Raw genomic sequence first — 21811 nt, 5'->3', positions numbered from 1 at the left:
CAATCAAATAGTAACTGATTTTTATTAAAATCATGTGTGTGCAGCTACCATGCAAAAGTAATAATCCATATTCCCAACTTGGGACGGCCCATTACAAACGTTTTGGGTGTATCTCTGTAACAAATGCCAGAACAGACTTTTTTCCTATGCCTTATCTAGATATGTGCAGACTAAAGAGGCATGCTCATGCAAAGTGGAATGTTTAAACAATTATTCCGTTTGCCTTGTAAACCTTTTATGGTTGTTTTCCACTCTCAAAGAAGAAAAAAAAAATCTAATCAGCAATTTTGACACTTATGCCTGGTCTAATATCCTTTTACACCTGTTCTTGCTTGAGTGATACTACAAAAAGTTTATCTTGTCTATGTTTGGAAGGTGAGCCAGAACTTAAATAATTTGTCATCTTTTTGTTGGTTTGGGGTTTATTGTTATGCTTGCAACAAATAGAATTGAGGGTAAATTCCTCGAAAGTCTCTCTCCATCTACCTTCTCCACTCATTTGGTATTTCATTTGCAGGAGGGAGGTTTTAGAATTGAATTTGTAGCTAAGATATCAGGCTTTTAAAAGCCTTTATTTTGCCACCAGTCACTGGGATGCTGTTTTCATATGTTCAGAACAGGGTGTGTGAGACACTAATGAATCTGTCTCTTTGAGCCATAGACTCTGATTTAAATGCTTCTTAGTTTGCCACAAGAACTCCCAAAATGTGCTGGCACCACACAGACTCTCCTGTCCGAAAAAGCTCAGTTTAAGCTGTCGATAGAGGAATAAGGCAATAAAAGAAGTTATTAAAATGTCAATTGTCACATCTTGCAAATTCTGTGGTGGTTTGTAATACGTGTGTGTAGATATAAGAGGGGTACAGGGGAAGGAGTTAAGAGACACTGAGGAGGTGTAGCTGAAGTTTTAGATACAGGTATGTATTGCTAGATACTGTTTTTACAAAAAAAGAAGCAGAAATCATTATCACTTTGCCCTAACATGCAATGAACTATTACACAAGCCTACAAAGCATAAGCTAAACCATTCTGTATTTGCTGATAGGAAGGTAGACAGGGACTGATTATATCAGAGCAGATTTCCTGCCTTACAGTGGTACCATGTGATTTAGCCCACTATCAGATATTCTGGAGGTGTGGAGAAACAACCAAATTAATACATGTGTAGATTTTTTTTGTTTGCCTGCAGAGTGCCAGACAGTTGCTTTGTATGCCCATTCAATGTAATTCTGCATGTACTTAATACTGAGTGGGATGAGAAATTTGTCATCTTGCCATCAAAAATATTTCACCTAGGCATAGTGGAAAAATCATATTAAGTAATGGGAGAACTCAGGCTTATTTTAAAAGTGGATTTTAGAGTGAATTCCTTTTAACTATGTACCTTAATTTTGTTGAATTCAATGTTCCTGTAGAAGAAAAAGGCACTAGCTTTTTTATAACTTGAGGCTGTTTCACTTTGAAGACTGCAACATAGGCTAACTGGCATTTTAACAGACCACTGACTTCAGAATACATGCTTATATCATATGTAAAGCTGTTATTGCATTTTCTTCTAGTTGCAAACTTGGCAACTGAGCCTGCAATCTGAATCTTACTCTGGAAGCCTACTAGTTCTTCGGTCACCAAGAGGAAAATAATGTAACGACAACTTGGTTAGCCTTTCTGTTGACTGGGGAGCTGGTGCAGAATCAACTGTTGGCTTCTGATCCTGTTGTGGTGTGCTGGGAGGTGTACGTAGCAGTGGAAAAACATGGCTACAGTCTGATTTCTCCACAATTCCTTTCATGGTAAACCACAATCTAAATCTAATGCCTAGCAGTGAAACAGGCCCTCATAGTGCAAGCAGTTTAATATTACTGCTAAGGCTGGCTCATAGCAGAGCTTGAGAATTCAGGTAGCATTGTAAAAAATTCCGATTTGTAACCTCAGCAGCTGTTTCTGCAACAAGTCTATGATGTGTTGGCAAATGCAGGCTTCTTAAAAGATTTTTTTCCCTGCAAAGACCTAGAACTAATTGTCTTTTTGATAATGGAAATCTGCTTCTTTATTTGTGACTGGGGAAAGCCTGGGAATAACTCTTAGTATTTATGTGGCTCTTAGTTCCTCAAAAGATGGGACTGAGAGGCTAAGTACTTCTTCTGAAGAGATGAGTAAGCGAAGCTAACAAAGGTCAAGTGCTATCAAGGTGAGAAGGGAAGGCAAAAGGAGTAGTTTAAGTCAGCTGCTGTGAGCTTCTGTCACTTCTTACCATACAAGCCCTGTCAGCCAGACAAGCCATTTGTAAAGGAAGTACTGAGTAAATTGGGAGCATGTTTATACCTTTGTTAGCCAGCATAATTATCTCCTAAAGCCTAGAAGGCTTGTTGAGCTGGTGGAGTTAAGTATACTAACTTCCACAGGCAGCAAGCCAGGGCTGGGAGCAAGGTGCCTGACATTCACTTCCAGTCAAAGTGACAACTGCATTGGCCATAGGTGACATTTAGTGATTCTAGAGCCATGACAAATCCATGACTCTGTCCTGCTTAGGTTATGCTAATTGCTCACAGATCTGAGAGTCCCAACAAGCAAGTAGGCTGATACAGCTGAGAGGCCTGGGATCCTGACCTCTTCTACAGTGGTTTATCGGTCTGAGCTGATCTGTACAGCTCTCCTACCACACCCTAATTTTAGTGGTTGAATACAAAGGCAAAAAGGAGTGAGCGGTGTCTGGGGCAGAAGGGTTGGATCAAACAGGGTGAGGGCACTGAATACTTGGCCTGTGACTCAGTACCTTCCCACTAGAGAACCTCCTTTGCCATGTGTTGTCATACTGCCCTGAAGCTCTAGCTGGGGTCAGCTGCCCTGCAGGCTGCACAAATAGCTGAAAAGCCAGTCCCTAGCCCTAAGGAGAATCTCTTCTGAGAAGACAAATAACACATGGGAAAGAAGGTGAAAGGGAGACGCAAACACCTGTATAAGAAGTTCTTGCGTGCCCTATTTCTACCCTTCATACTGGCTGTGTTCATAAACTGGCTGAGCAATGAGGAGTTGGCTCATACCTGAGTTAATATATTTGCTTGAGGACAGAGGGAAGCTACTGCTGTGTTCCTGTTCCAACTTGGAAGATCTGCAGAATATGTAAAGTGCATATTTTGGCTCTTAGAAAAGCACAGAGTTATAGGCAAGAGAGAAGGCCAAATTTTAAATGGCCCAGTAATGCTATGGACTGTTGAATCTTGGCATTAAAAAATGCCGATGGTGACCTCAACTCCTGGCAGTCTCAACCATGTGTAGCTAATTTGAGACAGAGAAGTTGTTTACACACCCTGGAGGGACTGGCTGTTGACAGTACTTTCAAAAAGAAGTTTAGGTATTCTAATATAGTTGGTGCATTCAAATAAGCTTTTTCATTTCTGGCCATACAAAGATGAAGAAGTTGAGTGATAGGTGAGAATGGTCTATCTTAGTGTGGGAGTTGGGATTGGCTCAGTGTCCTTTCTCTGCTGTGAATGGTTGTCTGTACTTGACAGTCAAATCTGGAACCTATAATAAAAGGACTGTCATCATAGCTACTTGATTGCACTAGAAGTTCCTTCTCCTAAACTCATGAACAATATAAAACTGGCAGGAACCTCCTTGGGGTTGGACTAGATGACCTTTAAAGGTCCCTTCCAACCCAAACCATTCTATGATTGGCCATCAGGCTTGTGGAAGATAGAAATGTGGACTGTGTTTAGCCTTAAAGTCTCTGAGTAAGTAGATTTGTTTTGAGTTCTCCCTTGGGCTCTGTTATTAGCTTGTTTGCTGAAGGCAAGGACATAAATGGAGAAGGCAGATGAAGCCTGACTTGACTTTTTTGATTAAGTACTCTCTAAATCTGTGTAGTAACTTTCCTGGTCTGCAGGTTAGTCTCCAGGCCATGTATAAGTGTATGCCTAATGTGTTAGACACCTAAAGAGGAAAGAAAACAACCTTTCAAACTGCACACAGCAACTCCTTATTCTGTTGAAGTGTGCTTCATAAAAGCAGGGTGACCCTGAAGCCTGAGATCAAATTATTAAAAATTTGCTTCATGGTATTTACAGTGGGTGCAGTTTATGTAATGGATACACGTAGGTTAATAAACTGTAAAAATTTATTTTTTTTGTTTCTTCCATTTGATGCTGTCTGCCTTTGTAACCCATTGTATTCATATAAGGGGTTTTGTGCAACCTATGGAAAAAACGGCACCATCTTTACAATGCAATTTTTGGAATGTGTGCATAAAAATAGTGCCATGTGAACAGTCTGAAAAAGCATCTTCTGAGTGCCAAAACTGTCATGGACTTAATTTTTGCCCAGATTTCTTATGCTGCCCTGCTAGCTTATCTCAATTTTAACCTTGGAAAATGGCCTCTGGAGGCAAGAAGTCAAGATCTGCAGTTACCAGAGGCTTTCCCAGGGCTGTCTCTGCTCCAGAGTTTATCATAGCAAAGTTGGGGGGTTGTTTGTTTGGGTTTTTTTGTTGTTGGTGGTGGTGGTGGGTTTTTTTGAAGAATTACTTCAGCTAATGCTCTGAGGGTAATGGGGCTGAGGGTCCTCCCTCCCCAGCTCATTGTCATCCCTCATAATTAAATAAGGGGAGTTATAGGTCAGAAGATGAAAATAACAACTCCCTTCCCCAAAACAACAACAACAAAAATCTGACTTTTATTCTGTTCACACAGGTAAGTAGATTTTGTGTGTATCTCACTCATTTTTCTCTTCCTCAGGCATTTACCAGAAAAAGTCAAAGATGATGTTCAGCTAAAGAATATGAGTGGGCAGTGGTTTTATGAAGCAAAGTCAAAGAGGCACAGAGATAAGATACATGGAGCAGATATTATTAGAGCGTCCATGCGCCGGAAGCCTGTCACTCTTGGTAAGCATTTGGTTTGTATTTTATTTTGGAAAGGCTGGCTCTTACTTAACTAACCTCAGACACTGTTGCCTGTGAAATACAAGAAGAACATTGGTATTTCTACAAGCAGAAAATGATGCAAAAAAGAGATTTCCCGTACAGTTTACAGTGTAAGCTTTCCTCTCCCCCAATGCTATGTATTAAAGACAAAATTCTGTGTGATGACTGCTAAGGGGAGAGACTGGCTTGTGCATATATGTATGACTAAAAGCCCTCTGCACTCTTGGACAGCATTCTCATTTCCATTTTTGAGGCCCTGTGAGCTACCCTGGAATGTGCAAAGAATCAGAGATTGAGGAAATTGCTCTTTAGTATGGTTTTCCAAGATTTTGGGTGCTCACTTTGAGACCTCTGAGGTGTAATGGTAGGCATCATAAGCCTACCTGAGGGGTTATAACTACTGAAATATATGTGCTGGGAGCTCTGGCAGCTAGAACTGGCAAAGCGTGTCCATGTTAACTTTAAATGCCCCCACCTAAATAGTAGAAATATTTGTTAAAGCCAGCTGTGTTCATGTACCAGGTAACAGTTGCAGACATTAGTTTAGTAGTACAGATAGGTAGTAGTATATTGTGTGTAAACTGAGTAATGTTGACAAGCTTAGTGCTCACATGATAAAAAATATTATATTCTGAAATTCTTATTTTAAAAAAATCAGAAAGTGGGAAGATAATGCATTGTGTTGAACATCAGAAGTAAATATAATGTTTTGTCTGGAGAGAAACAAAACAAAAGACAACATAAGAGCTGTACTACTGGACCTGAACAAAAGCTCGTCTCCCCAGCACTCTGCCTCTGAGAGTGCCTGGCAGCATGTGTGAGTTCCAAGGCCAGGACCAGCCTGCAGCCAATTGCACCTCAGGCTTTTTTGAAATAGAGCCAGTATTTCTGGCTTATTTTTTTCCCCATTAATTTGTTCAAGAAGTTCTTTAAGGCCATGCCTCTTTAACATTCACCATGTCCTGTCTCAAGGCATTTTAAAATTAAGGTTTTCCACATCAGAAGCGACCATTTCTTTTTCTGGTTTTGAACTGATCACCATTAACATTATCCCTGGGAGAGAAAGGTGAGACCACACCTTGAGTACTGTGTTCAGTTTTGGCCCCCTCACTACAGGAAAGATATTGAGGTGCTGGAGTGTGTCCAGAGAAGAGCAACCAAGTTGGTGAGGGACCTGGAGCACAAGTCTTATGAGGAGCGGCTGAGGGAGCTGGGGTTGTTTAGCCTGGAGAAAAGGAGGCTGAGGGGAGACCTGATCACTCTCTACTACTACCTGAAGGGGGTTGTAGTGAGGTGGTGCTGGTCTCTTCTGTCAGGTGGCTGGAGATAGGATGAGAGGAAATGGCCTGAAGTTGTGGCAGGGGAGGTTTAGATTGGATATTAGGAGAAATTTCTTTACTGAAAGGGTTGTCAGGCATTGGAACAGGCTGCCCAAGGAAGTGGTTGGGCCACCATCCCTGGAGGTATTTAAAAAGCACGTAGACAAGGCACTTCAGGACATGGTTTAGTGGGCATGGTTGATGGTTGGACTCAATGATCTTGAAGGTCTTTTCCAACCTAAATGATTCCATGAAAGTGAGCAGTTGATCTAAATTCACAAAACCATATATAATATAGTATATAGGATTTTATAGACTTCTATTATAAATCTTTCAGCATCTGACTTTCTAATCTGAAGTGTCCTGGTCTATTTTGTCATTCTTTGTACAGAAAGTGGTCTTTTTCTTAGAGAAATTGACCCTCATCCCCTCTTAATCTCCTCTAGTTCTACTAAGTCCTTTTGACTTAGAAGGGCAAGACTCTTATTATTCTTACCAGATTGTACTGAAATTTGCAGTCTTTATTTTTTTAAGTTCTGTTAAGGGATTTTGCTGTGTGCTAGGGAAGCAAGGAAGGTACTTCTCCCAATACTGTGGATGGACTACAGCTTGCTACTTTTTATAGGTTTTGTAACTACAATTTAGCCTTGTTTTCCTGTGTCTAATCCTGCAATGTTACACCTTCTAAATTCCTATATTCCCAGAGATTAGTTTGGATAATGGCAGTTAAGTCAGTTTGAGATTACTGTGTGATGGTTTTGGGTTTTTAAGTTAACAAGAAAAGGCCTGAAATGGAAAAGAATGCAAAAATTCACAGGTGGCTAGTGCAGCATGTTTGTGGGTTTGGCTGGTTTTGGACTTGAAAGTTATGAAAATCAGCTGTAAAATTCTAGCTAAATTTTGCAGTAACTTAAAGGAAAGTACTTAAAGCCATATTATCTTAAAGGAAGGTTAATTACTCCCAATCTTATGACTTGAACAAAGTGGCATACTGGTTCATTCAGAACACTGTGCAATTGCTTGGTTTCAATAACTCGTTAGATGTGAAGATATTTTTGCTTGCAGTTATGGATAGCAAAAGTGAGAATAAAAATTTTGCTTATTTTTGCATACTAAGAAATTCTTAATTTCTAAACTGTTGGAGGAGTGCAAAAAGCAGTAGAGGAAATAATGTAAATTAATGTTTTGACTCTGAAGGGGGTTATCATAATAGGATTCTGTCCCAGCCCAAAAAGAAATGCAAATGTATTTGCATTTGCTGAATGAGGTAGGGCTTTTTGTTTCTTTTTGTTTGGTTGGGGTTTTTTATACTTGTCGTCTTAACTTCTTGTGCTAATTCTATCCATAAAGGATTAGCCACCTGCTTAAATCAGAATTACGACCAACTTCCAGTTTACTGCTGTAGGAAGGGAATAATTGATTTGATTAACTGAACTTAAATATATTTTCAGTTTCTTGTGGTTTAATTGCTTTTGTTTCGTCAGGACACCAAGGCTGAATTTTCAATGTTTGTCTAGCTGCAAGAACTACAGGATCAGTCTTTACCAGGGCTGTTGTAGAAAACTTCTCCATTTAGGATCACTTTAAGGTCTAAAGTAGGTGTAAAAAATTATTCTTCAGAAGGCACCAGTTCTGCTTCTGTAAAAAAATAAAGTATAGTGGACTTTTGAAATAGCTGTAAGACTGAATGCAAATACTTTTATTTGTTTCTTAAGAAATCCTGTATGAACACCTGGGAGACAACAATATTCTTGTTTCATGTTTTAGCTGAAGTGAGTCAGAACAAATCAAACAAAGCAAAGAACAGCTGGGTGAGCAATGTTAATAAAGAAGTCTTCGTGCCGCCAGAACTACATGGCATTGTGGAACATCCAGAAGAAGAACTGAAATCTGGTTCAAGGTAAGCTGTCTGTTTAATCACACTTCGTATGTATATATTAGGGCTGGTGAAACTTGTGAGCTGTAAGTTCCATCCAAAATATTGTACTTGCCTTTCATTTCAAAGGTCATCAAATGTTTCCTCAGAATCACCCAAGGAATCTGTGCATGTGAAAGGTTGACAAATAGTCGTGCATTGTTAATTGTTCTGTATTCAAATGCAGAACAATCTTTGGTTTACCTCTTCAAGTAAAAAGTTGTCAATGGTGTATAGAATGGTCCCACGCATGTTCTCATGCCACAGTTTAGTCTGGCTCCCAGAAGCGAGACCAGGACTTTCTGGTTAGAATGCTTGGCCATGATCAGTCCTCTGCAGTTAGTAACAGGGGGACAATAACCTCTGCATCTCTTCATTCAGTCACTTAATGAGATCAGACTATTGATTCAGCCTGAATTTTAAGCTTGGATCATAAGAAGAATCAGACACTGAGAAATTGTGCTTTAGAATTTTCGAGATTTTTGGGTGTACAGTTTAAGACCTCTGAGACTTTTTAAGGAGACCAAATGTATTTCAGGTGGAAAGAACCAGAATCTTTGGATACTTGCAGAAAGTAAGTCAGATTCTACCAAGAAAAATAAATGTCTTTCTGGAAGGGAGAGGCTACCACTCAGAGTAAGGCAAGACAATCAGCTTGGATATGCCTGAATGGCTATAGTTGTTGCAGGAAAGTTGGATGATAAATAGTTTCTGAACTATAGAGGATTTTGTGTAAAATCACTCTATCTCAAGTCTGTAAACATCCCAAACAGCTCCATTTTGCTTTGAAATATCCTGAGTTGACTTCCGAGAGAGGGACATGTCTTCTCTTTAAAATACCTACATGTAGTAATGCATTGGCTGTGTGAAAAGCTTTCAAAAAGCCTGCATTTGAAAAGGAAAGTGCTGATCTCAGCTAGGGTGACAGCAGGTGGAAATGAAATGTCTTTGAATGGCCAGATTCCTCAATACCATTAAGGAAACAAGAACCAGCGTGTAACACAAATAGCTATTGTTTGTGCTTTCAGTGAACAAGAGCTAGAGTTACTTCTCAGGACGACTGTTTTACTTCTGGTTGCGCCATTGATAAGCTCTGTAACCTTTCACTTTCTTGTCTAAGTCCTTCTCTGTATGTCATCTGTTTTTTCTTTGCAGCAAGGCTTGTCTCTTACTATGCATTTGTACAGTATCTAGTAGCAGTTGAATCTTTCACTTTCGTGGTCTGCAAACTGGGCATGCATGTTGGCGATGAATGGCACCAAAGGTTGGTGTAAGTCTTAACAACTCTGGCTTGCATTACTGGTCTGTCTTACCCTTTACACATCATTATCAGTGAACTCAAGGGAGTATTTGTCTTACCCGCATCTGAAATCATGCTGAAAAAGGTCAAATAAACTACTTTGTTACAGACTTCCCAAAAAATGAAGTTGCACAGTAAGGATGATAAAGGTTGCTTATCACAAGAAAGATCTTTGCTTCCCCCTGCACCCCCAAGCTGGCTGATAATGCTGACACTTAGTGGTTACTGACTATAGGTTTTTTTACAGGAGGCTTTTACCTTTAGGAGATTTTTATGGGGTTATTTCTTTATGGATAGCACAAGACATGCTGCTGTTTAATATATCTTTTAGAATATTTTGCATGTCATTTTGCACATCAGGAAAAGATGGTACTTTAAAAGTACAGCCTTATAATGTTATTCTTACCATTACAACTCCACAAATTGTGTGTGATTGATAGAGTAATACATTTCATAAACTGCCAGGGCAGTCTTTTTGAAAATATATAACATAACGAGGTTTAAGAACGTGTAGACAATTGTTTGGAACATGACCAACTTGATAGTGGTCTTTAACTTGAGGTGATTTGCTGACTTATTTCAGGCCATAGCCATGTGAAGCTTGATAACTATTGTCCAGGACCCTCTCCTGCCCTTTGCTCCAACTTGTGCCAGAAATTAATCAGCATGCATGCCTTGTTCATGTGTGCTCATACTCTCACCAATAGCTCAAGATCTTCCCTCTAAAGCAAACTCACACAGTCCAGGATTTGAGAGATGGTTAGAAGTGGACCTTGGGAAGTGATCTACAAGATGTGGGCTGGGTGCTTACTTGCATTTACTTTGCATAAATACTTGATTAGATGTCTCAGATTATTTGCTTCTAAAATGTCAAAAGCTGAAGCAAGCAAACATGGCAGGACTGTGCAATTAATTGCCTGTGATTTCAGTATGGGTTTATTTCACTATGACTGAGATTAGTCTATACAACATTGCATGTGGGAAATTGCAGGAGGAGCCATGTGTTTTTAAAATACCCCTCCTTTCTGTTCTCTTGATACTAGACTTTGAAAGAAAATGGTCTGACATGACTGTGGGCCTGTCTCTAATGGCAGCAGCTGATCCAGAATTGAGGGGAAACACAGTGCTGGAGAAGCAATAATCCCACCAGTTGGGGTGGGAATGGAAAACCTGGACACTGCAGACATTTAATTTGGCTGTTAGGATAGCAGAGCTGTGAGGAATTAATAGACTTTTCCCCTTGCAATGCATAGTCTCAACAGGGTTAGATCTAAGAGGGTGAAACAGAGTATCATTCTGGAGTTTAGGATTGTATAAGGTGAGTTCACAGCTGCTAGTGTCCAAATGCTACACATGGTTCAAGGACTCAGACTTTTAAGACTTTTTGAAGTGCTACTTTAAGGGTAGGTTTGTGGGAGTTGTGGGTTTTAGGGTTTTGGGTCTTTTTTCTCCTTCTTCCTCTAAGAGTAGGCTTCAGGCCAGCACTGGCTTGCAAGCTTTGCATAAACTGAACGGCTGCTAACCTGAGGATTGGGACCAGAAGATATGTGATGACAAATTACCCAGACTCTTTTTGTTCTGGATCTTATTCTTAAACCCAAACAATTCTTACTGAATGTGAAGAAAGTTCAGTTCTGGTAGATCTGAACTGCTGTTGAGTCAGGGTGCTGATATATAAGGTGGAACAGAAATCAGCCCACAACTATATTCTTAAAATTAGCATAGTGATCTTCATCCCCATACCCCAAATATCTAAATTCAGTAATGGAACTATGAACAATTTTTTTCTTGGGCGTTATATCACTGTGGTACTTTCCTTGCATACCAGAGCCTTTACAGGCCAGGTGCGTGAAGTGTTTTTGAAGGTGTAACCTTGCACAGAATGAGTTTTCATAGGGTGACTCAGACTGTCAATATTACCTCTGTTCAGTGATACCATCTGTCTATATGTAGACTCTTAAAAAAGGGTAATGTTAAAGGAGTTTTATATTTCAAATTACGACTTGTAGGTTGTTTTCTTCCTTAGGCTATAAAATATTCTTAGTCTACATTGAACAGGTAACAGGTGTGGGTCCTAGAGTTCTGCAAGGTGAAAATTTGCACAAAAGCCCTAATTCTTAAAATCCATGTAACTTATCTAGGTATCCCAGCACCCCTATTATTCCAGAAAAGACATTTTTATGGAGTACTGTTAAATCACACTAACTTTACTCACACCAGATTCTCTGCCCTTCAGGATGAGCCCAGGAAAGCTTATGTTTTTGAACAGGAGGCCGTTTCTGAGTAGATTGTATTGACAATGCCTGGAAATCTATAACCCCTTTCTCCAGCTTTGCTCCTGCCTTTGCCTTGTTGCCCCTTGGTTCCTGTCCAGTGCTGTCCAGTCTGCGTGGAATTTGGGCCTTCGTTGTGGTTCTCAGCACTTTGCTGAGTTGCAGTGCAGGAATTTTTTAATCTAGGTGTGTTTATCACTTTGGCTTCATACACTTTCGTTGATTAGCCTTGTGAATACAGCATATCTGGAAACTGTTTGTTCAGTTTTCCCATCTGTATGGGTTGAGAGTAGACTCGTATTTTCAGACTTAGTTATAGGATCCTGGGTGTGGTTTTTTCTCTACTTTATGTGTTTAGAGCAGGGGTTTCAGCATGTAGTGCCAATTTAACAACTCTTTAATTATTCTATGGTAACTCTGAAGTAGCATTGCATTAAAATGTGGGATTGTGTGTGTGTGTGTTCAATGAGACTTAAAGCTACCTCCCCACCTGTAAAAACTGCAGACTGAAGAATATCTTAGCAGTTTCTTGCAGCCCAGGGTACATAACAGTATTTTTCTTGTTTAAAATGAGCGAAAGGTTGAAGCATTCATGACCTAGACCTTAAAAAAAAAAAAAAAAAAAAAAAAAAAAAGCAGCATGTTTGTCCTGTCGGGTAGTAGATGTTGTAGATGAGACACAAAGTTCAGGAACACACAGGTGCTCATAAAAACAAAACCACAAACTCCAGTGCTTCTGAAAGCAAGCACATAAACTCCAGTTCAGCAGAACAAAGTTTCTTTAAATATATGTATTTTCAGCCTTTATAAAAAAAATAAAATATTAGAACTAAGGTTAAAAACTGTAATGTGGAATGATATTTTTTGAAAATAAATTAATAAAAGTCGCAATATTGAGCTCTTTGAGAACTAGAAAATTGGGGGGTTTATTTAGGATCAGAGAAGAATAAAAAGAACAATAACAATCTGTTACACCTGGTGTGTGCCAATAAGAGGGTCCTGCAGTTAGTCTTGAAATATAAGAACAGTTTATTTTTTCACCCATGAGATAGTTTCCATTTCTAGATCAGCTCATACCTTAAGTTTATATCACTATGCATGGTGGTATATTTCTTAAAGGTAGTGTTGAACCAAAAGAGCAAGGAAGAGATATAGAAGTTTATAGTTCAGATTACAACTGGTATTTTTTTCCTAGCCTTATGTTCAGGCTGCTCATTACTGTATCATCTTATCTTCTCCATAATGATGTTTCTCCACCTGTAAAATGGGAGTGATGTCACTTCTCAGAGACACTTAGCAGTCCAGAGGCCGGTAGCCTCTCAAGGGTGGCTGCCAGACTTTTTTTCTAAACTTTGAGGTTAGCTGTACTGCACCCTGGAGAAGATGGGAAAGTTGTTCTCCTTGCAGCAGGGCAGACTGTTGCTGGTTAAGTGGTTGGAGAATTCGTTGTCCATGTGAGGAGGCAACTCCTGTTTGAAACTGAAATTTGATGAGAGCTGGAAGCTGTTTTCTTGTCCTGAGATACCACATCTGCCCTCAAAAGTGTTGTCTCCTGGCTCTGCTACTTACAAATCAATATCTGAAAGTCTTTTCACCCATACCAAAGATAGTTGACCAAAGAAATATTTAGTATTGGAATCTCATTGCACAGCTATATTGGAAAAAACATAGGAGTTGCTTTTCTTCCTAGCCTGAGGTCATATTTCCTACCTGGAGAATATTCATCTTTCCTGCCTTGTACTGTTTCCCCCATCCCCAGAATCATAAGCATGTAAGCTGGTTAATGCCAGCATTTTCTATATAAAGTTAAGATACTGAATGTGGTTGTTATATGAAGACCATATTTAAATCCACATCTAACTTCCATCTTCAAAAACCAAATGCTTTTTCGTATCTGAGATGTTTAGATAAACTCAAATTATAAAAATCAAATTGTTTTGAAAAAAACCCTTGCATCATTCTGCAAACAGATGAAATAATGTAGGAGCTGTCTCTTCTAGCTGTTTTAATTCCTCCTTACCTGGGACATACTTAATCAGAATCACAAGTAACAACTTAGCTTTCTTATGCTATCAAACCACAGATTTCATAGATCTTAATTGAAAGAATAGCTTTATAAGCTGCACCTCTGAGGGGATGTGTTGTCATCTGTGGCATGTCACATCTTTGCCCCATCCGATGGGGTTCCTCTGATATTTTTAATTTTTTTTTTTTTTTTTTTTGACTTGGATACTTCACTAAAATCTGATAAAAATAGAGTTTTGCACTTTCCTCCACTTTGATTTCAGTTCTAGAGGTATACATGTAGGACAAGGATGGAGACAGCAACACCGATATTGTTTAGAGAATGGCTATGATTATATAAAGCTTTCTCAAAAATCTAAAAGATATCAAAAATATGGTTTCTGTCATGCCAAGTAGAAGTTGTATTGAATTCACTAACAAGCAAATAAATTTTTGCAAGGAAACAAAGCTGCAAGAATATCTCCTTGCTATGGATAGGAGGTTTGCTTCTAAATCTGATAAGAACAGGCTAACTAGAAAACTGCCAAGAGATTATATTTGAGTATGTATGAATGAATCTTTGTTTTGCTTTTTCAAAAAGGCTTAAAGTAATGACCTGTTTGTTGAAGTTGTTATATGCTTTTTCTTTGCAGTTCTAAAACAATAATCTCTATGTTAGACAAACCAGAGGAAAGACCTATGAAGGCAGCAGTCTCACCAGTAAAGGTATGACTGGTATTGAATATAGCAGAAGTTTTCTTTTACATTTTGTGTGTTTCTTTGCTTCAGTGGTAAAGATGAATAAAGATTTGAGGAAGAAAGAATAAGTTGGAAAAAATGAGTATTTTTTGTTTTGGAGGGAGATAATGGAAACTGCTAAAAGTTCAGCGCTGAAGTGCTGTTACAGCTATCATCAGTGGCTGTCTGTGCTTGACATTATTTCCAACCTCTTCAGCCACTGAAAAGAACTGTCCTGCTGCATTCCAATATCTCTAAAGTCACAGAATCAGAGAAAATTATTTAACTTGCAACAACTGGGATTTTCAAGTGTCTTTAAGTGGTGGTTTATCTCTGCTGTTGGTGACTTCAAAAAGAACAAGATGAGGCTATCACTAGCACTTTTGATACTTCACTGGTTCATATTGTTTAGGTTTTTTGTCTTGTATCCAATTTAAGAAGCATGCTTTCAGACTCTTTGACGGGGTAGTGAGGCAGAGGAAATCACTACACTTTCATTTATTTTGTGAAGATTGTACTGATTTAACAATTTGACTGCAATTATAATGTTCATTCCTTTTATTTTTTTTAGCAAAGGAGAAATCCATTTAATTCCACTGCATCAGGTGATAACTTGAACAGTGGTGAATCAGAAAACAGACCAGCCACTCTACCTCAGCTATCAAAGGAGGGTAAATATACTTATTTAGCATATGACTGTGAATTTCTTGGGGGTTTATATGGAAATTATTTTTACTTTCATTGCTTCTTTTTGTAAGATATCAAAACCTGTTTTATCTTAACTACTTGGAGTTATCAACTAGTTCATTGTAAACCCCATGTAAAATGTGAATATACTCAGGAAATGGCTGTTTATGTGAGTAAATGGGTTTTGCTTCCTTTCATTTTACTCACAGTTCTAGTCAGTATTAAGCACTGCATGCGAGAGGGCTGTTTGTCCTGAATTGCTGTTAAGAGAACAGAGGAATTTCCTTGAATTTGGCATAGCTGTCTTTATGACCTTCCAGTCATTGCTGTTATTCGCTCAAGATAAGCCTAACTCTTTGATCTTTATTTTTTTCCTTTGTTTTCTCAGTCCTGTTCATTTTCGAATCCTCCCTTTCCTGCAGTATTCTCTGCAAGCAAGAAGATGAGTGATGATACATCACAATACAGGCATTTGAAGTTGTAATTTACAGGCTCATACATGGAAATTACTCTCCTGTCTCTGTTATGAAGCTTGCTAACAGGAAAAAGAAAGACTTGCACATTAGGAATAAAAAAAAAAAAAAATTCATCTCCCTACCAGGAGATCATTTCTGCATTTTACCTTGTTCCATATGAATGTGGAAATAGCCTGTTTCCATTCCTGCAGGTTGCTGTTTATGTTCTGAACCTAAAGAGGTGTATGTGTGTTCAAAAGCTGCCCTTCCCTGCAAACTTCGTCCCTTGCAGGAGTAAAGCTGATCAAAAATTTGATGTGCTCTCTATCTTTGGAATCATCAAATAGTTAATATTTCTAGAATAAGAAATAACTGCAGGATTTTCATCTGCTAAAAATTCCTATTACATACAAATGAAATCAACACCTTTATTGAATTTCTGCCTGTGTTTTACTGCAGATGTTTTTAATAAACCAGTATAATCACTGCATTTACATCTGCACTGTGTCACACTCCTCTGTTTCTGCAGATGAATGTCATGTAACCTCACGATTTCTTCTCTATATATGTCTTACAGAAATTTTGTCACTCTCTGAAGAGAGCCAACCTCAAACAAACTTAGAAAATGATAAATCAGAGAAACATAAGATGTCTTCTGTAGAACCAACCTATGAATCACAGAAGGGACTAGTTAAGCGTCCAGTCCCAAAAGCTAGAAAATTAATTCACAAAGCAACAGATCCTGTGTCACAAAGAGAAGACTTTGTTCCAAAACCAGCCAAACGGACCGAGAGGATTAATGGCATTGGTAACCCACCCAGGGGCATTCTGAAGCGCAGTTCAAGTTCAAGTTCCACTGACTCAGAAGTTCGTGTTAGTCAGATGTTAGATGTTCAGAAAAAGAATGGTCTTCCTACTGCAACTATTTTTGAAGGAGAAGCTGAGAAGAACTCTTTTACTGAAGAAGCGGAAGACTCCACACAAATTTCTCTGGAAAAACTAAAACAAGTGAGGTTCTCATCTAGCACAGGTAGAGGAGAACCTCTGCAAAGCCCACAGCTACACCATCGTAGGGAAACAGGACAGTTTGATTTGTTGGAATCTGATGAAATAGAGAGTAGTGGAAATGATGCTATTAGATCAGATTCATCTGGGAATAAGCAAATTTCTCCTGTAAAGCCTTTGGGAACCTGTTCATCAGCTTCACAAATAAAAACAATAGATGGCTTACAAGAAGATGCATTGGCATCTGGCCCTTGTGACACTGATAGGTCAGTCTTCCTGGTTAATGAAACCTTGCAGACAAAAACAGTTACTCCTCCTAAGAAACTTGAAACTCCACAGAAGGCTTCCAGCAATATCGTGCCAAATAGCAATAATGAACTGAGTCTTGATGAGACACATGAAAATAAATCCAACCAGGTCTTGAGCCATGAATCAAAGTCACACAAAAACTCTACTGGTAAGAGACTAATGGGGGTGAAGAACAGAATGCAATAGCATATAGCACATATTTATTAATGTTTGAATCACTTGTATCTAAGAATTAACAGCTAGGAAACAGAAATAGTAGGAATGTGCTACATAGTGCAGAGTTAAATTCTAAATCACTTTTTGTATTTTAATGCTGCAGTGTGGTCAATATTTTTTAGGTGATCTTCTATAGGTATTCTTAAGAATTAACAATCAGATCAGAGCCTGGATAGGCACCTTTATTGCGGATGATGAAGGTGAAGTGATGGTATTTGGATAAAATTCCTGTCATAAGGCCTGGTAGATCTGTCTGCACAGGAACTGAAGGATTAGAATTTTTGGTGTACTGCTGTCGACTGTCCTTGGTAGTAATCAAATTGTGACTTTGGGATTTGTTCATGGAACTAAATACAAATATGCTGGGTTGTCCCCCCTGCCTGGCCCTCTCTTCAATGTAGCCATTGCCTTTACAATGGGGATAACTAATCTTATCTGCTCGCACCCTCAAAAGTAATATGATTAAACTTCCAGTAGGATATCTAAGTGCAGGAATTTATTTTTCACTCTATTGCCTGCAGTATGGTTCTTTCCAAAAACACAAGGACAGAGAACATTTTTCTCTGCTACTAATTAAAAAAAAAAAAACCAACAGAGATTTTTCAAGACAGATCAGACATTTGTAGAGTTGTGTGTCTGATTCCTAAGTCTGATAAGTTTGTTTATGTTGTAGATGAACATCAGCTTTCTGCTAAGACAGAAGCACATGAGGTGTTGAATACCAATTCTACAAGTCTTCAACAAGGTAAGCCTGATCTTGTTGAGGAGCAAGATGTTAAAATCACTTTCAAGCCTGAAAAACATGCTGATGAACTCATGAAAGTGGCCAATGAATCTGTATTAAAAGTTTTAGATTGGATTAAAAGAAGTTCTGGTACTGAAGATCAGAAACATGTATCAGCCATATCCCAAGGCTGGGAACCCAAAGAGGAAGTGGACTTCTCCTCCAGAAAAGTAGTTCTTCCTACAGAACACAGTGGGCCTAGCATGGATGGAAAAACAAAAGTTAGAAAAGAGTTATCCTTTGGAAAGATTAAACAATGGAATAGTATTTCACCTACATCATTTATTTCAGAAGATACACAGCTGATAAAAGAGAGGGTGAAAGGGGAAGAGAATGAGGAGCAAAATGACAAATCACTAACTGAATTTGACTGTTCAAGAGTTGAAGAAAGAGAACATGATCAGGAAATCAAGCAACAAAATAAAAAATCAAATTTATTGGAAAATCAAGAACACAAGCTATCAGTTCAGAAATGTGAATCAGAGAAGGCAATACGAGAAAAAAGAAGAATAAAGGAGATCAGAGAATTCTGGGAAGGGGATAAAACTATCCCCAGTCATGGAGAGAATGAAGTTAGTATCAATACTAATGTATCAGGTGGCAGTGCTCTGAAAAGTCTCAGAGAAAGTGACAAAATAAAACCAACTGCGGTGTACCTACCTAATGAATTGGATGATCAAAGCAAGAATATTTTAAGAAGTGTTGAAGTAAGTTGTGCAAGCCAGGCTTCAAGAAATGAACATCAAAACTCTTCTGAGTTTGGACCGGGCCATGCAGTTGAAAAAGTAGAAAGAATACTTCCATCTGATGGTAAAGTTCATGAATATACAGAATTGCCAAAAGCCAGTAACTTGCAGCCAAGAGTTGGTGCCACTTCAGCTTCCCTAGAAAGCAAAGACAAAGGTGAGAAAGAAACACTTAAAGGAGAAGTTGTTACTTCTTCCCAGCAGAAGCCCAGGTTCCAGGTTTTGTCTTTAAAAGAAAAACTGAATGAAAAGTTCAAGAATCAAATTTCAGATCCTTCACAGTTCCAGATTTTGAGAAACTTCTGGGATACTGGAGTTAAATTACAGAATAGCATGGATAGGGGAGATATTTCTTTGCCAAATACTAGTTCAATAACTTATGAAAGAAAATCAAGGGAAGATAAAGGTAAAGATAATATAAGCAAGCAAGAGTTAATTCAACAACAAACCCAAACATCTGAGAGAGAAAAAACACAGAAATTAGATTCTATGGTATGCGAACTGCCTCCAGGATCACCTACCCTGAAAGGTCTGAATGTGGCACACACAAAAAATACATGCTCTGTCCAGCTGGAAGGAAAAACAGTTATCTCAAAACCCCAGGAAAAGATGGTTCTTCCAGAGCAAGAAGTTAAAGAATGTATAGAAAAAAGTATTGTTTCATCAAAAGAACATCATGTTTTCTTGCAGTTTCTCCAATCACCTGGTGATAAAGATGCTTTAAAGGAGACAGCAGTAGATGATTGTCTATGTTTACCTATAGAAAAAGTGGAGGACAAGACTACTCCATTAGATGTCAGTCTCCTTAAAGAGGAAACTGCAGAGGCTGTGGCTAAGGTTGCTTTACCTAAAGCTGAGCTTGATGTACTCAAATTAGGCCTAAAGAAGTTAAAAAAGGAAGCCTCTGAGACATCCTCTAGCTTGAACCTAAAAGAAGACATTTTGAAAGAGCCAGATCAGTGCAGGGTCTTTGAAAGAACAGTAGAACAGAGCCATGACGTTTCTCCTGCTAATCAAAAAGAAGAAATAAGCAAAAGCACAGGAAAAATGAATGTGGCATCAACAGATGAGCATGAAAACAAAAAAGGCCTCAGGAAACTGTTTAGGGAATTTGAACCTTTTTGCCTACAACATCAGGCAGCAGACAAGGATGATACTCTTGAGGGTTCTCAGAGGCCTCAAGCTGGTTTGCAGAACCTGCTCCGAGAAACCTTTGCGTATCAACCTTCTGAACATACAAGGATGGGAATAAAAACATCCGATGATGTGAATAGTATATCACAAACTAATTGTAGTATAGAATCAACATGCCAAGAAGATACTGGTCAGCCTGAAGAAGTCAATGAGACCGCAGAAAAGTCTGTTGCCCCATCCAAGGTCAGCAGCTTGAATTCTGCTTTGGAGAAGCTGATGAAGGAAGCCTCCGAAACACCACCTCCTAAACCGAAACGTGCCATTAGCACAGTACAGAGAACTGCTGAGGTGGACGTTAAAACCATGACCTATGAGCATGGTAGAGAGTTGCCACAGGAAATCAGTGAGACCATAGAAAAGTCTGTTGCCCCATCCAAGGTCAGTGGCTTGAGTTCTGCTTTAGAGCAGCTGATGAAGGAAGCCTCTGAAACACCACCTCCTAAACCGAAACGTGCCATTAGTACAGTACAGAGAACTGCTGAGGTGGAAGTTAAAACCACGACCTATGAGCACGATGGAGAGTTGCCACAGGAAATCAGGGAGACCATAGAAAAGTCTGTTGCTCCATCCAAGGTCAGTGGCTTGAGTTCTGCTTTAGAGCAGCTGTTGGAAGAGGCCTCTGAAACACCACCTCCTAAACCAAAATGTGCTGACAGCACAGTATGGAAGTCTGCTGAGGTGGAAGTTAAAAGCACAACCTATGAGCATGATGGAGAGTTGCCACAGGAGATAAGTGAGACCATAGAAAGATCTGTACTGTCCAAGGCTGAATATGAAGTATCTGATGTTAATTTGCTGAAGCTACCAAAGATGATCTCTGAAACAGCATCTTCTGTGGTGGAAAATATGGATAAGAAAATACAAAGTAAAATACAGACTAGTCAAAGTTTGCATGCTCCACATCAACAAGAGAGAGATCCTCCTCAAGAAATACAAGAAACAATAGAAAAAACTTCTGTTTCAAATATTGCAAAATTCAGTGAATTCAGTAGCTCTTTAGAACAGCTTCTTCAAGAAGCATCTGAAACTTCATCTCCAATATCCAAAGAGTTACATAAACCAGAAAAGTTTGGGGATCATGCATTTCCAACACAAAAAGAGACTCTATTCATGACAGTGTCACAGCCATATAGTGCTTTAAGTAGCTATCATACACAGACGAAGATAGCTGTCAAAGGGGGGGGTCCAGAACAAAATATCAAAGCTTCAATAAATGATCTTGCAGTAAATGAAATTGAAGCTTCTGATCTTCCTAGAAGAAATGGAGCTATTAATAAAACAGAAAAGAGAAGCATGGCTCCAGTTGATCTTCCCTTGGAAGGAGAGACCAATATGGTTGTAATCAAGCCATTGAAGATAAATGAAAAAGGAAGGAGAGATGAAAGCACATCCTTGGATGCCTCTGAAAAGAATTCAGAATTTAGAGCACTGTTGAAATTCAGAAGATCAAGCACACCACTTAAAGATGAGAGCATCTCCCCCCAGCCAGAAGGAGCTCAACTCTGCCTAAGGTCTCAGCATGAGGATAATGATGAAGAGGAAGGGGACAGCTCAAATTTGGGATCCAAGTTTTCAGATGAAAACTCTGAGTCCTACTCTGGAACCAGAAGTTCAACTTGTGAGCTGTTTGATTTCTAAAATTCATGGTGCTGGGTTGTTAAACATGGCTACAATTTCTTTTGGTAGCCAACTAGAAATACGTTAACCAAAAGTCTGTGTGATGCTTATTTCTTAATTGAATGCTTTGGATATTTGTTTGGGAAAGATGGGAAGAACTAATTAAGTCCTTTAATTGGAAAGTGTTTGACAAAAACATACTACATTTGGGTAAGCCCCTTCAATAAGGGGAGTTTAGCAGCATGAATCAATCGTATCAGTCTTCATGATTTACCCTTTTCTTCCTCCCCTGTGATATCTCCTTCAAATTAATAACATTGTAACACTC

The 21811-nt window shown here is 38.9% G+C and overlaps 1 protein-coding gene across 5 annotated transcripts in view; it reads left to right on the top strand.

Annotated features, from left to right (window-relative positions):
* The window catches only part of SYTL2 (synaptotagmin like 2), a 62995-nt gene that overhangs the window by 23781 nt on the left and 17403 nt on the right, over nt 1-21811 (top strand). For 2 of the 5 annotated variants that reach the window (XM_049823163.1, XM_049823162.1), the window contains exon 1: nt 18764-21484. In XM_049823163.1, coding sequence (XP_049679120.1) covers nt 19006-21484 — 2479 coding nt within the window. In that variant the 5' untranslated portion in view covers nt 18764-19005. Of the gene's footprint in view, nt 1-1730; nt 1791-4733; nt 4883-8007; nt 8141-14385; nt 14459-15041; nt 15142-16189; nt 17075-17815; nt 17888-18763; nt 21485-21811 lie in introns of those variants that run through there. The other 3 variants (XM_049823167.1, XM_049823165.1, XM_049823164.1) reach the window with 3 other exon arrangements.

This window comes from Accipiter gentilis, chromosome 19, assembly GCF_929443795.1.
Source record: "Accipiter gentilis chromosome 19, bAccGen1.1, whole genome shotgun sequence".
NCBI classification, from domain to species: domain Eukaryota; kingdom Metazoa; phylum Chordata; class Aves; order Accipitriformes; family Accipitridae; genus Astur; species Astur gentilis.
The sequence above is the reverse complement of the archived record's forward strand: the minus strand, read 5'-3'. Positions and strand labels throughout refer to the sequence as shown.